The 15,262-nt window shown below is 41.0% G+C and overlaps 1 protein-coding gene across 2 annotated transcripts in view; it reads left to right on the forward strand.

Annotated features, from left to right (window-relative positions):
* The window catches only part of TMEM131 (transmembrane protein 131), a 161,797-nt gene that overhangs the window by 145,432 nt on the left and 1,103 nt on the right, over window positions 1-15,262 (forward strand). Inside the window, exons 32-40 of one of the 2 annotated variants that reach the window (XM_090065002.1) lie at window positions 1,081-1,256; window positions 2,375-2,502; window positions 3,952-4,076; window positions 4,253-4,411; window positions 6,889-7,054; window positions 10,206-10,327; window positions 10,426-10,522; window positions 12,362-12,459; window positions 14,078-14,232. In XM_090065002.1, coding sequence (XP_089921128.1) covers window positions 1,081-1,256; window positions 2,375-2,502; window positions 3,952-4,076; window positions 4,253-4,411; window positions 6,889-7,054; window positions 10,206-10,327; window positions 10,426-10,522; window positions 12,362-12,459; window positions 14,078-14,232 — 1,226 coding nt within the window. The remainder of the gene's footprint in view (window positions 1-1,080; window positions 1,257-2,374; window positions 2,503-3,951; window positions 4,077-4,252; window positions 4,412-6,888; window positions 7,055-10,205; window positions 10,328-10,425; window positions 10,523-12,361; window positions 12,460-14,077; window positions 14,233-15,262) is intronic. The other variant, XM_090065011.1, reaches the window with a different exon arrangement.

Raw genomic sequence — 15,262 nt, forward strand, 5'->3', positions numbered from 1 at the left:
GTGGAATTATTGGAGATGATGGTAAGAGAAGCCTGTGGAGCAGGTTAAAGCTATTAAGAAAATAAATAAAGAAAAGAAATATCAAGGAAAAATGCAAAAAAAAAAATTGCTCTTGAATTGTTCTGTATTGATAATATTTATGATCTTATTCCCTGAGAGCTGAACAGAGACTATAGTATTGAGTCTGTCAGGAGTTTGGGCAGTTTTTCCTAGATTCATGCACTGTTGAACCAGACCCTGTGGTATATTTTAGCAAACCCAAGTACCCTCATCCTGAAAATGGTGGGAACCAAAGAGAAAAAGAGGGTTCGAGAATAAGTAGCTTACTTTCCTTGTATAGGTTAATTGAGGAGACTGTTGGATGATCTGGACTGCTACAGCCAACTTGATAGAACAACACCTGAATATTTTGCATATGCTTTTACTGTAATAAATTATTTTAAAGTACTTTTGCTTAAAATGTATAAGTTAGATGTACCTATTACAATACAGCAAATATGCTGAAGAGAAGTGTTAGCTTAGAATAGTGTCTGTAGGTTTTGGGTTTTACACCTCATAGAAACATTGTGATATTTGCAATCCTCTTTTCGAATCCTGATTTATTGCAGCTTTTTTAAAAGAATTGACAGCTCGACAAAGTTCTTATTTTCATTTGTCTGTTAAAATGTTAGAACTTCATAATGACTTTTCCAAGTGATTATTGCTCAAATCCAATCTGAGGTGATGAAATACTAGTACTAAATTTTAAAAATTTATAAATTAGAACTCAGGTCATATGGTAGCAAAGAATTCCAAAAGGACTCTGTATGTATAGAAGTGTCTAGTGCCTGTAGAAGATATGTAATAGTGCTAAGACCCATGACATAATTGTAAAAGTGTGCAAGTATTGGTCAGAGTTCTTAGATAGTGTGAAGTGGGCATAAATGTTTTTTAGCAAGGAAAAATGAAATTCTAAGGACAATCTAATTGTTTCCACATGCCTCTGAAGGCCTGGTGATGAAGGATTAATTTCCAGTGCAAAACTTTCCCAGTCTTTGAGTGTAGCTGCTAATAATCAGGAGATTGCTCTCCTCTCTTTAGGGAAAGGGAAGACGTATCCGCGCAAGTCTAAACCACAGAAGAAGCGGGAAGAAAAAGAAAGAAGAGGAAAGGGAAAACAGCAGGAAGATGAACTGAAGGATTCTTTGGCAGATGATGACAGTTCTTCAACTACTACAGAAACCTCCAACCCAGACACAGAACCTCTCCTGAAGGAGGTACAGAACTGCTAGACAGGGGAACACTCTTATCTATTCGGTAGCCACCCAGGTAGAAAGCATGGCACTGAGTTTTGAAAGACATTCATTTGTAGAGTGAGCAGGTTTTTATACTGTAGTCTCTGCCAAATCAGTTTGTTAATAAGCAACCTGTTTCCAAATTTCTCCTTCACTTCCAGATTCCTCCTTCCTCGGTGAGGGAAAGTAGAGCATGCTTGTCACTTCAGTTTATTTCAAGTTAGGTAATCAATTTGAGCATCTCAACTTCTTGCATCGTGGTCAGGTGGCCATGATGATAGTTCTCTCTCAAGATGTGCACTCTGAAACCAAACTAAATTTAATTGAAGGGAAGGGGGTGACCCAAACTGGGCATGTTTTTAATTTGCTGGTTTTTAGTTTTTGGGTTGTGGTTTTTTTTTGTTTGGTTGGTTGGTTTTGCGGGGTGAGGGGGCTGTAGCTAGATTTTCACTGTTTTACAAACAGTAGTTTCAATGTGTGTTTAAAATATTTAGGACTGCATTTGATCTTTTTTGCTCTTCCAGATAGTTATTTTGTATTAATGGGTCAGTGTAATAATACCATATTTATAAAGCACATGGATAAGACTAAAAGAAATAACTTGAATGACAAAATAACAAGTACTTTTGCTTTGCTTAAAAATAAATCTCTTCTTTCAGCTACAATATTCTTGTCCATTTTAAATAATCTATCAAATCTATTTAGTCTCATTCCACAACTAGTTGTCATTCAAGGTATAAATGAGCCTGAAGTTGTAGGTATCCTAATGCTTATAGAGTGGCCTTTGAAATGTTGATTGAAGCACATTAGTATAGTGCTTTGCTGCTGTTGCCCATTCTGTACTGGGTTTGTGGATAAGCAGACTGAAATCTCTAGAGAAGTGAAGCGTAAGAACCTTTGATAGGCATTAAATTCACTCTAGGGTTTGAAGGAGGTGAGTGTTATTGAATAAGTAGAAGTATTTTCCACAACGCAAGTTGCTCATAGTTGCTAATAGCATTTCCTCCTTGTTGCTGCTTTTATGAGGCATAGCTTAATTGAAATGGAATTCTTTATTTACCATTTTAGTAATGTTATGCTACTTCTGTTGCCTTTTGTAGGAACCAGAAAAGCTGAAGGGAAAACAAGCCATGCCAGAAAAACATGAAAGTGAAATAGTCCCAGTAAAACAGAAAAGCAAAAAGCTAGCAAATATCAAAAAGGAAATCCCTGCAGATGTGAAACCAAGGTTAGTATATCAAGGGTTTCCTCACTGAGAAAGCATCATGCTTAAAGGGGAAATGTGAAGAAGATAGGACCTCCTATGTTTATGTTTTGGGGCAGTTAATTGGGTCAGGAAAGCCCATCTCCAACAACAGCAACTAAGTTTGACTGTTTTCCTAATGCTGGGGAATTATTACAGCTTTGTAAACATAAGAAATTAAGGAATTTGACAAGAACGTAGTGCATTGAGATGAGAACTAGATCTCAAACAGCAAGCCAGCCTAGATTACACACAGGTTTTTTTATTACATCCTTATCTTTTAATCTGTTTGACGCTTACTACTTCATCAAAAGCTTCTGACAGCTATAGAACAAGCTACACGTTTAACAGAAGCAGTTGATATCAGATGCCCTTAACTATTATGGCTTCATAATTTTCCTTTTCTGTGTGTATATAATTTATGGGTCAGGTTCTCAGATCTGCAGCCTGAAAAACCACTCCCTCTTCTCTGCCATGGTACTTACTTGCCTCTGCATAACCTGTGCTGTCAGAGAGGCTTAGTCTTGCTACACCCAGTTCATATTAACTGGGGAGCCTTATAATTCTTGATGCCACACCTGTTAATTACACAGGACTGGAATGCAACTTGTGTTCATCCAGGTGCTGTAGCAAATGAGTCCTAGACCAGGTGAAATCTATACTGTGTAGGCAGTTGGGGTGGGTGATAGATAGCAGTGATACAAATGCCTGAGCTAATAAAAGTAAGAGAATAGAAAAAAGGCAGAAGAGGGATACTTATTGCCTACTTGCCTGTTGTCATCAGGTAGCATTTTATAGTCATCCTAAAGAGCTAGTGTGAAAATCAGTTGGTTCTTGGAGGAAACATAGTTTGTTGAGGCCTTTATAGATGAGAGGGACAGTAAGGCAAAGGGTTATGGAGAGAGAGGGAAGTGATAGTCTATAAGAGGATTTGTGGGTGTGTGGGGTGTAATGGTTTGTAGGAAGAGGATAATGGCAGAGGTGTAGACAAAGGCAATTAGGGAGATGGGGGGGGAAGAGAAGTTTGAAGCCTCTATTTTTTTTTAGGTCAACACAGATTCATGGGCAAGAAGAAACTTAGGGTTTCGTTGCAAGAACAGATGACCAGATTGTAAGGTAGACCTGTGAACTTAAGAGTGTCAGCTGCTTCATGGCAACTGCCAGTATGTGCACACACCCCACTTATGTTGAGGAGTAAGCTACCTCACCCACACTAGCTGTTGCTGCAGAATTTTGTAAGTTCACCACCATCATTTCACTGGCAGTAATCCTAGGAAGAGATAATCTTGACAACTGCAGGCAGGATAGACTAAAGGCAAAGAAATCATGAGAGAGGCAAGTCATAGGAAATCAGGCCTGTATAAACCCACATGGCATATATGAAGAACACTTTAAGCACCAGGAAAGAATAAATCTGTTTGTGCTTTCATTTAGTTCTTTGGATTTGCCATATACTCCCCCTCTGGAAAACAAACAGCGCAAAACTTTTTCATCCAAGATGTCTGCACAACACATGTTGACAAATGGGTGCAAACCTAGAAACCTCCAGAAAACAAGAGGTACAGCAGCAGTTTTTATCATACATTTTGGGGTAAATAACTGTGTTTTGGTTATCAAGAATTCTTCTGAGTCATCTTTCAGGTTTTTGAGTTCTAACTCCTAGGCCTGTTTACAAGGGAAAAGAGCTGCTTACCTAACTGGCTATGGCTGGCCTTTTGTTTGTTTTTTTATGTAGGTCCAAACAATAAGTTAATGGACAACAGGCCATCTGCATTAGCAAAATTTCTCCCAGGTGGTTCTGGACAGGAGCTGGGCAACACCAGCAGCTCAGAAGGGGAAAAAGATTCTCCACCACCAGAGTGGGACTCGGTGCCACTTCACAAAGCAGACAGCTGTAAGTACAGTTACTCTGCAGCAAGAGATTTACTGTTGTACAGAATAAGGAGGGGTAATTGTAGCTTTCTTATGCAGAATGTTCCCATCCTCTTTCCCTCATAGAATTCTGTTCCCATTTTCTTTTCTGTAGTGACCTCCGCACGGACACCATCCAGTGCAAGTGTAGAGGCCAAAAATTGAGGGGCCTTCAGTAATCCTTGAAATTCAGCAAAAGTTGAGAATTAGAGGCAGTGGGTAGAATAAGACAGCCTGCTGTCCAAAAAAAAATACAACAGGTTTTCGAAATACAGGCTCCATTTCATCAAGCAAGTTGCAGCTAGGATTAAAACTAACCATTTGAGATGTCCTAGAGAAGCAACACTTAGGCCTCTGCACATGCCTATCTGGTGTGATTAATGTAATTGCACTAGTAATAGCAACATACTGTATGTTAGTCAGATTTATTATGCCATTAATTGGTCAACCAGCCACAAAGATATTCCTCAACATGCATAATATTTTTATGGCTGGTTTATATGGCACCATAAATTGAAAATGTGGTAAGTTCCGATATCATCCCAATGTGGACAGTCAGCTGCCTGTCAGCATCAAGACCTGGGCAGCCCTAGGCCTGGAACCTGGCTGGGACCAATGCTGACAATCAGCTGATTGTTTACATCAGGACACAGGCTTTTTGGGACCTGCCACTTTAAAGAGCCATGCCCTACAGCCCCTGACCTTTAAGGCTCTTTGAGGTACCGGGTCTTGGTGAGCCTCAGGGCATAGAGCCTTGCAAATGCAGGTGTCCCTCTGTGCTGGCAGATATATAGGTGGGGTTTCAGGAGTTTTTATGCCCCATTCGCAGAATCGCATCATGTGCTGTACGTATCTGGCATGGCAGGCTACGCAATTCCAGGAAGAAGCCATAAAATTCCTGAGACTCTATTTGTACAACTTCCTTAACATCTGCCAGCAGCCTTGGACAATCTCACGTAGTCAGAGCTCCTAGGATGGAAGCACTTATGACTGGTAGGCAGTTTCATTGCAGCCAGAGATAGCAGTGAATACCTGAAGTCCTATCATGCTCAGCTCTGTACAAATGGAACTAAAACCACTCGTGTCCATATAACTTCTTAACAAGTCTGTAGAAGCTTGTTCCACTTCTTTCCATGCAAATCAGTTTGACCCAAGTCTTTTGTGGAAGCTATATTCCAAACAGGTTACAGGTCTGAATAATGAGAGGACAAAACCCAGGACAGCCTTCTCCCCAACCTGAAAACGCCTCCTGTCCCTCAGTCTTGCAGTCAGGTTCTGAAGACTCACTTCAAGTAAGGGGGTGTGTGGTAGACCATACAACTGCAATATCTGACTCTCTACCAGAAGTAGAGGGGTGGAAACCAGAATGCAGAACTCCTGCTAACCCCTGTGAAGACAGATTGCTTTGTGTGTAAAAATACATGCTACTATCAGTGTGGGGCAAGTGTGAGCAATGTTACTCATGTAAAAAGCTTATGTTGGCCTTATGTTTTGTCTTCCTTTCCTTAGTGGTTTTTACAAAACATAAGATGAATGAGGAATGAGTATAATGTATTTATACTGCTTGGTGTGAGTAGATAGATAGCAGATTAGTGTGTATTTCTCCCACAAAAAGGGTCCAGAATAGTTGAGGTGAGAGTAGTTTAAAGGCATAGATTGTGATTTCAGCAGAGATGGGACCGAAGGCAGTGGAGGTAGAGACAACCAAGCATAAGGGCTGTGAGAGAATCAGAGTTCGGTGACAACTGGCGAAGCCAAAGCTATGGGAAGTGGAACCTAATAAAACAGGAGAACTGAATCGGGATTGAGCCTTCATGTGAAGATGCCCTGTTTTTCTAACCATGTGATGTTTCATTTCCTTCACTGATTTGCTTGATAAATTCACTAATTGCAATCATTCCTCCAGTTCACTGTCCTAGAAAGATACACCCAGACAGTCCCATTCAGTGTCTGTCCGTACTGCAGTTAATTTAAATGCTACATCTTGATAGTCTTCACATGCTCAAATCCTTTCCCATCTGATTAAATCTGGTTGTTAGTCTAGCTTCCTATTCCTGTGTTTTCTTTCTGCATATATTATGGACAAGGAATAGATCTTTTTAAAATAAGGTTACTAAGCAGAGCTCTGACCTAGAACTGGGAGGAGGATTAACTTATGTCAATTATTGGGAAAATGTATTTTTCAAAGTAAAGGGGCATTGTATTTTTCAAAGAAAGAGGTTGTCTTGTGATCCTAACAAACACATCTTTAGTCCAAGACAGGCCTCTCAGGCAATGTTCTGTAAAGGTCTATTGGTTAATACTAATATCCATTTAATTCTCCATTTTTCTTTCTCTAAGAATTTGAGCTGGAAATTTAATAATGTTTTTCTTCCTTGCTTTAAAAAAAAAAAAAAAAGCAGCAGCTTATGTGGTGAAGCGAACACTAATAAAATATGATGGCTTTGCTTGGTTTCTCAGCTGCAGATAACCTTTATAAACTGTCGCTCCAAACCCTCAATGCGGATGCTTTCTTGAAACAACGACAGACCTCACCAACTCCTGCCTCTCCATCACCACCCCCTGCATCTTTAGCTTTCGTTCCACGAGGCACTTACAGTAGCATTGTGAACAACAGTTGTAGCCAGTAAGTTGAAATTTATGCAGACTAAAAAGTTGCTTATGTGTAGTACATAAAAAAAACAAGCAGGAGGTGGAAATTCTGTCTGGTTATATTATCCATCCTCTTGCCAACAGTACTTTTTCCTTTTTTTGCCCTGTGCTGTAGAAGTGATTTTAGTTGCCCATTCAAATTGCCCAGAATTTGTTTGTGCACATATCATGCTTTAGTTGTGCATTTCAGTGGGATTTCTAATCTTTGCTTCTTTGGTGACACATTGGACAAACGTGGTTTAATTTATAGGACTCAGCAGGAGGCTGAAATGCTGCCACAGACACTCCTGTATCCAGGGTTTTATTGCTACTGTTTTTAGGGAGTCAAAATAGACATACGACCTGAACTCCTAGTGTGTGGATGTTTTCCTATTTAAATAGGGCTGTGAAGCGTATTGGCTCATTGTCAGGAGGCCACTTCTCCCATTGAGGGTCTTCCAGTCAAAGCTTTAGTAATCCAAAACATAAGGAAGGATTGGAATTAGCAGAACTGTAAACCATCCAGTTGACTGTGTGAAGAAATCCAGTAATGTCCTCTTGCTACAGAAGGTGCCAAGTGTTCTTAAGCTTTCAACCGCATCTCCTTTCTGTAGTAATCTATTATTTACCTTTCACTATTATCCATTTATAGCCTTGTATAAATACTAGGTTCTTCTCATTTTAATAATTACCCAGTTTCTTTATCAAATTGATCAGGTATACAGGGTACAACATAATTACAAAGACAGCCATGTTTTAATACTTCCAGATGTGTGCATTTACAGACCAATGTTGCTTTAAAGGTATCATACTGAGCAAACCTTGACCACGTAGTTTATGCTGTGCATATACCAGAAACATGTCTCACAACTGCACAGCACATGGAGAGAGCTGAGACATGTCAGAATTCCTAAAAACCTTCACTAGAAGTTGTTTAGAAAAGTCCAGTAATATGTTTCAACTATCTGCTGGTCAGATATCAGTAATTACACACAACATATTTAATCCCATCTACTATATATAGAAAAGACTGAACTGAATCTAATGAATGCTGCCATTCTGTTGTAGGTTCTGTGAAATATATGCAGGAACCAATAAACAGAAGCCAGCATGATTTTTGAGTTTTCCTATTAAGCTGAATTTCCACACAGTATTGATTTTCATAGCAATGTACCCCAAAACCTGATTGCCTTTTCCCGTTGCTTCTTAGTAGTGTAAGCACTGTTCTTCTTGAGCATCTGGTGCAATGAAGTGTGGCACGTCCCTACCATGGAGAAGGCAACTGTGCTAAAGTACAGGTGTCAAACTCATCTAAGTCCCACCTCCGTATGCTGGATCCAGCACCCACAGCACCTGATCTGGAACCTGTGCTGCATGCAGCCCCTATTCCAGCTGGTCCAGGACCTCACTGCATATGGTGCCCTTTCTGGCTGGTCAAAGATGTGTGCCACACATGGTGCCTGCTGCAGCCAGGCCGGGATACACATGTATGTATGTGAGCAAGTGCCACATGCAGGGCCATTCCATACAGAGGGGGTGGGTGCTGTGTGCAGTGCAGATCCTAGACCTACTAAAATAGGGTCTGTGTGCAGCCCCAGAACAGCCAGAGTGGGGCTGTGTGCAGCATGCATGCCACACAGGTTGGAATGGGCACCATGTGCATCTCAGGGCCCTGCACACAAGGCTGATCTAGCATTCACCATGTGGACCAACTGTGAGAGCAAGGGGAAATGTTAGGGGCAGGATAGGGGGGCTCAGCAAGCCAGATCAGACCCATGGGTCATATCTTTGACACCCCTGCCCTGAAGAATAAAAATTAGGCTTTTACTTCTTGGGCAGGGTTAATCATCTTTAATGAGTCTAATACATATGCTTTGAAAGTCATGTGTTGACCTTTGCTCCATATACAAGGTCAAATGTGTTTGCCTAGAACTAATTCCTATGTACATTCTCTCCATTTTGTTTGTTATATGGACTTCCCTGTCGATCTCTGTACAACATCGTGTTATACTTGCTGCTTTTGCTCTCCTCAAAAATGTTTTAAAAATCCAGTAGCTAAATTTAGAGTCTGTCACTACTGCTCTGGCCAGAGTCTAAGGGCATGGACAGACCTACACTTGGAGCAGCTTCAATAGAGGAGGGAGGAGCTTCTGTTCCAGGCAGCTGAAGGTTAGAGTTGGTGCAGCTTGCCTCCCTTGTCACTGCAGGCTTATGCACACATAACTATTAGAGCGTGTCCTCCCATTTTGAAACTGTTCCATGTATATCTGTCTCAATGCCCTAAAAAGCAAGTCTTCACTGAAATCCCTGTCGTGACTGGAGTTATCATAGACCTGCCCAAGCTGTCTTAACCTTCCTGGCTTTGGTACCAGTAGCAGACTGCTCATAGCATTACAGAACTCCACCTGGGCTACAAAATTTGCTCAAGAAACCAAGTGAATGTTTGAGTAGGTGAATAGCCTGTGCTCCCATGACTGGAGTGTGACCAGTATTGCTTACAAATCTACACATATGTATTTGGAAGAGAGCTAATGAGAAGAGGGCCGTAGCTTTCTGCAAATGGTTGTCTGGTACGTGTGTAGGGAGACGCTTCCTGCTGGAACCACTGACCCGAGAACATTTAACTACAAAAAGTTTATCCCAACACTGCTAGCAGCCTAAGACCCATGCCGGGTGATCTGTAACAACCACCTGTGTGCACAGAGAGTAAAAACTATAAGTAACCTTCCTCCTGTCTTTGTACCCCACCCTTAATTTAGCTCATCCCATCTGGAGGTCCTTACCACCCCCAACCTCTGCTTTTATTTCCGGAAAGATTCTTTGAAATTAAAAAAGAAAACAAAATTAAGTATGTCTCCTTTCAAAGCTCGGAAGTGCTGCTACTAGGCGCTATCACGTTTGTGATTGTTTAGTAATAAAAATTAGCTTGACTAAGTGGAGCAGTTGTTGACATCGGGTTGTTTTAGCCAGAGCTTTCAACTGTGAGTTAAGGCATTGGAAATATACTGTACAGTATGGTATTGTGGGCTAAAATGTCAGTAAGCTACTTTTGTATCGCATCATATCCAGCTAAATACTACTTTTAATAGCTGCTTTTTTATTAACACACTGAATCTCAAAGTCTTATTTTGTTAACTTATTTTTAGTGACACAAAGAGCAAACAGCCAAATGGTACCAAACACAAACTGGCAAAGACGGCCTCTCTCCCTGGCAGGAACGGAAACCCCACCTTTGCTGCTGTAGCTGCAGGTTATGACAAGAGCCCGGGTAATTAAATCAATTTGGAGTACCAGTTATTGCTGAATAGCAGTGAATGCTGTTGCATTGTTTTGTTTGCTTTATTCAATTTGAATGTATTGTTGCAGGTGGTAGTGGATTAGCAAAGGTTTCACCAAACAAGGCAGATGTTTCTGGCAATATCAGCATTTCCCACATACCTGTTGACAGCGATGGCTCTGACAGGTAACTAAAGTCTCCCTTTTGAAACTCCAACTGGCAGGAAGCCAGTGGAGCCTTTTTCTTCTTAGTTGGAGGCATTCATTCTAGTTCCAAGAGGTAGTTTTTTTTTTTAATTTTCTGGCGTGAATATCTCAAAATGACCCAAGTAAGAGCATCATTAGAACAAAACTGAAACGTGTTTAGCTGATTGGCAAGTTGGGGTAGGCATCCTTATCACACATGGTCTTTTGTTCTTTCTCCATCTCTACCTTTCCCCTTTTCCAAACAACCATTTGCTTTTCTTGGTATCTTGAGTAGTGAACTCCAGGTTCACCTGATGCAGTCTACAGGTGGACCATTCAGTTCAGGAGCAAAGGGCAACACACTCTCTCCCCTAATTTGAGGTTGAGTTCAGGAATTAAGGGCAAAAGCAGGGTATAGCCACATGAAGTGATACTTCCAGTAGTGGGAATAAATATCTGCATCAATGTTAATGGTAGAAAAAGTGGGTAAGAGGGGAAAAATGAGTCCTGAGGACACAGTGTCCTTTTTTGCCTCTGACGTCTAAAAACTGCTTGTTCTGGAAATAGATGTCAGCTTTTGAAGGTTCTACTGTTTTGAGCTAGATTCTATTTTATGCCATTTATTCATTGATCCCAATTAACCCATCTGCTTTTCAATAAATTAATTCAGTAACTACAACCTGAGTAATTGGTTCATTAAGAAACCACTCATGATTTTGACCAAGGCTGTCCAACTTGTGACACGTTAACTTGCAGCCCCTACACTACTGGTCTTGGGGCTGCTTCCCCCCATCTCCTCCTGCTGCTGCTGTTGGTGGGTTTCTGGGCATCCCATCTCCTCCCCCAGCTTCTGCTTCCTGCCCTTGCCCCAAGGGCAGGGCAGGACAGCAGCCTTGGAAGCCTAAAGTCTGGCAGAGATGGGAGGTGTAGCAGCACAGGAGGGAAGTCTACCCAGTGAGTGGCCTTCATGGTGTGTGGCCCCAGTGGCTCAGAATTTGAACAACGCTAATTTAGACCTTAAATTTCGTCAACCTGGGCTGAAATATGCTAATTTTTAACTTCAAACATGTAGGCCAAGGAGCTACTTTCAAAAATATACTTGTGAACATTGCATCGGTTATCAAATTAGCACTATTTACACTATATGTGTCATAGTATTTAGGGTTGGAAGGTCCGACCCCCTGCCCCAAGTAGGAACAGGTGCTGGGATTATATCACCCCAGCCAAATATCTGTCCAGCCTCCTCTTGAAGACCCCCGAGGTAGGAGAGAGCACCATCTCCCTTGGGAGCCCAATTCCAAAGCCTGACAGCCCTGACTGTAAAGTAATGTCTCCTGTTGTCCATCCTGAACCTTCTGTCTAACAATTTGTGGCCATTATTCCTAGTAACCCCAGGTGGTGCCTGGGGGAACAAAGCCTCCCCCAGTTCCCGCTGGTCCCCTCTGGTGAGTTTGTAAATGGCCACTAGATCTCCTCTCAGCCTTCTCTTGTGGAGGCTGAATAGGTTCAGGCCCTTTAGCCTCAGATAATTCATCTCTAAGATTGAAGTGTACACACAGGAAAATGAAGCAAAAGGCTATCTGCAGCTCCTAGGTATGCATGCATGAATCATTAGACGAAATGAGTGATGCATTTAATTTCAGCTGAGGGAGATAATATTTAAATAAAATATTCAGAATGCTGCATTAAAATACTGGGCTACTTCAGTTATCTTTTTATGCTTATTATCCTAGTTCAGCGTAAGCTTCCTTATATCTGTTTGTACCACAAGTTTGTATGCACAGCTAAGTTGTTATCATTAGTAATACTGATTCAGTGTTAACTCTTTGTGTGTGTTTAGTTCTGGTTTCTGGAGTCCGATCAGCAACCCTAGCAGCCCTGACCTTACGCCCCTCAATTCATTCTCAGCATTTGGTCATTCTTTTAACATAACTGGAGGTGAGTTGTTTGAGTTTTAATGGCAGAGAAAATAATGGAGTGAGCAAATACTTCATCCCTTTCTGTATATTGGAAATATGTATAAAATTGAAGAATTATTTGTATAAGATTGTTAGAACCATACCAGGCAAAGCTAATGTCAAATCCTTGGGGGGGGTAGTTAGCAGGTTTGATATTACTTTGCATGCTGAAAGCACAGCTGCAATAATTTTAGTGTCTGAAAGTCCTGACATGCCCAAAGAGAAATTCTGCTTTGTGGGCAACAGTTGTGCTGCTTCACTTTATTAGAAAGAACAAGTAGGGCTAAGATAAAATCAGATTTCAAACTCGATAGGCTTTCTGATGTGAAATTTTGAGGTTTAAAATTAACGCTGTTGTCATGCTGAATTGGCTTCTCCTGAGTGAGGTAACACCATGCTGCTTCAATGATAGGAAATGTTGCATCTCGAAAAGCTGGTTATGAACTTGATTTAGAGATAACAGCAAAAGCACCAGGAGGGGAAGAATGATGTATATTTTCTTCTCTAAAGGATCTGTTCCAATATTGCTGTTGATATTCACCAAATAATGGCAAGAATGGAGGCTGTAAAATAGATAAGACTTAATTAAGCACTTGCTCTGTCATATTGCTCAGCTCTTTTCATAAGAATGTAGAAGTTGCCACCCTGGATCACCCCTGGGTCTTAGTTACACTTTTATGTCATTAGAAGTTACCTGTGATCAAGATAAAAAAATAAATGGGTAGCAGTCCCTGAGTGAGACCCCCATGGTGTTTCAGCACCATAACCTGTTTTATCTCTGAAATGTATTAATTTGACCTGAAGAACTCTGATATGAACTTGTCAACATAATTGTGGCCTAGGAATCCCAACTCCTGATGCAAATGGCCTCAATAATGTGTAGTAACAGTCCTGTTAAATCATGAGCAATGTGTTTTGAATTTTTTCAAATGATAATCTTACTTCTAGTCATTTAGATTGCAGCTGTAATCAAAAAGCTTCCAGGGTTGCTGGACTCAGTTTTGCAGGAGCACGTCTACATGTGTGTTAATGTGCATTAAATCTAGTAACTCCATTGTAAGGTACTAAGAAAATGAGCCTTAGCTTGTCTTACTGCGCCTTAAGAGCATGGGGCACTGCTACACATGGCTTAGGATGCGGTGCTAGATGCTTTAATTAGTGAGCTGCACTAATTAAAAGCACCTATGTGTTATGTGTATCAACACTGAAAAAAATGGCAGCGGGGCACTTTGCACTAAAGCTCATTGAATGTGTTTTATTTCAAAGCACCCCGCTGCCATTTTTTCAGCATGGGGGTGCTGATACAAGTGATGTGGAAGGCTGCCAGAGTACATCAGTTCCCATGCTCCAGCTATAGGAGCCCATGGTTTTTAAGTGATACTCAATGTGCATTAGCCTATTTTAATGCACATTAACTAAATAGCACTTTTTTTAGTGATGCTTTATTGCACATTAAAATAGGCTCGTGTATTAAAGCATACGTGTAGATGCACCCACTGTCTCTGTCATGTTAGACAAGTTCTGTTCTGTTGTAGAAGATTTCTCTCTGCGCCTGCATTATTACTCACTAGTCTTGTTTTTGTTTTTTTCCTCCTCAGAGGTTTTCAGCAAACTTAGGCTTCCCCAATCTGCTTATGGTCAGGATGTCCAAAGGAACTGGAATGAATTTCCTGCATCCATCTGGGACTCGCCAGCAGCTGATTCTATACCATCCTGGCCAACAAGTTCAGGTTCCCCAACTCACACAACTGCAGTAAGTAGACATAGGCAATATAACCGTTTATTGTCAGCCTGCTCCAGTGTTTTGCCTCTAACTCTGGCAGTATCTAGAGCCTTTTAAAAATGAAACACTTGGTGCTAAAAGGAGTAGGAGTGTTTACAATAGCATAACCAGAACAACTTTCTCATCCTTTCACTCCAGGATTTGCTTAAAGAAAAACAATAGTAACCAGATGATAGATTCCTCCTAATGTTTTATCCATCTAATTTTTGTCTCTTGCTAAAGGCAGCCTGCACAAGCAAACACCTTAAGTGCAGTTTGCCTTATCTAAGAACAGCTTGGATGTGATGTGTACATTTTTATCACTACACTCACCATTGTAACTTAATTCAGTTGCTTGACACAGGACAAGACCAAAGGATTTTTTTACTCCATGCTTATTGCCCAGTTTTTGACCCCTATGGGCCAGATGAGTGGTACAGGGCTGGTCCAGGAGTGGGATGGAGCCATATGCGCCAGGATTGGGACCTGGTACCACCCCTCTTGCTTCCGTATGCCAGGATTGCAGCCTAGTGCTGCAAGTAAGTGCCTGTCCTGCCTTACCTGCAGATGTCAAGTGGTTTAAACTGTGCTGAAAGAAACTAAACATTAAATGTTTGAATTTTGAATATCAAGGTTTAATCTGTTACTTTATTTTCCAAGATGGCTCTTTATTGTAGTCCTCAAATGCAGAATATATTGGTATGTCTGTCTAACTGCTGAACAAAAATATATGCATTCATCTGCACATTAGCAGCCTCAGAAAGGTTGCAAGGGACAAAATTTGCCACTGAACATGTCTGAGCTTGAGGAACTATTGGGGAATTGCCAGAGAGAGAAATGAATAAGGGCTTCTCAAGGCAACATTGCAAAGAGGAGCTTTGCCACTAATCTAACTTTCAAACCCATTCCTGCATCAAGTGGTGCACTGAGCTCAAGCTAGCTGAGCTGTTGGGGAGAGAGCAGAGTGAGAGTCCTGGATCAAATTACAATGGCTTATCAGTTGCTAATGCAAGAATGGTGC

This window comes from Crocodylus siamensis, chromosome 1 (genome assembly GCF_052110815.1).
Source record: "Crocodylus siamensis isolate JL-2025a chromosome 1, ASM5211081v1, whole genome shotgun sequence".
NCBI classification, from domain to species: Eukaryota; Metazoa; Chordata; order Crocodylia; family Crocodylidae; genus Crocodylus; species Crocodylus siamensis.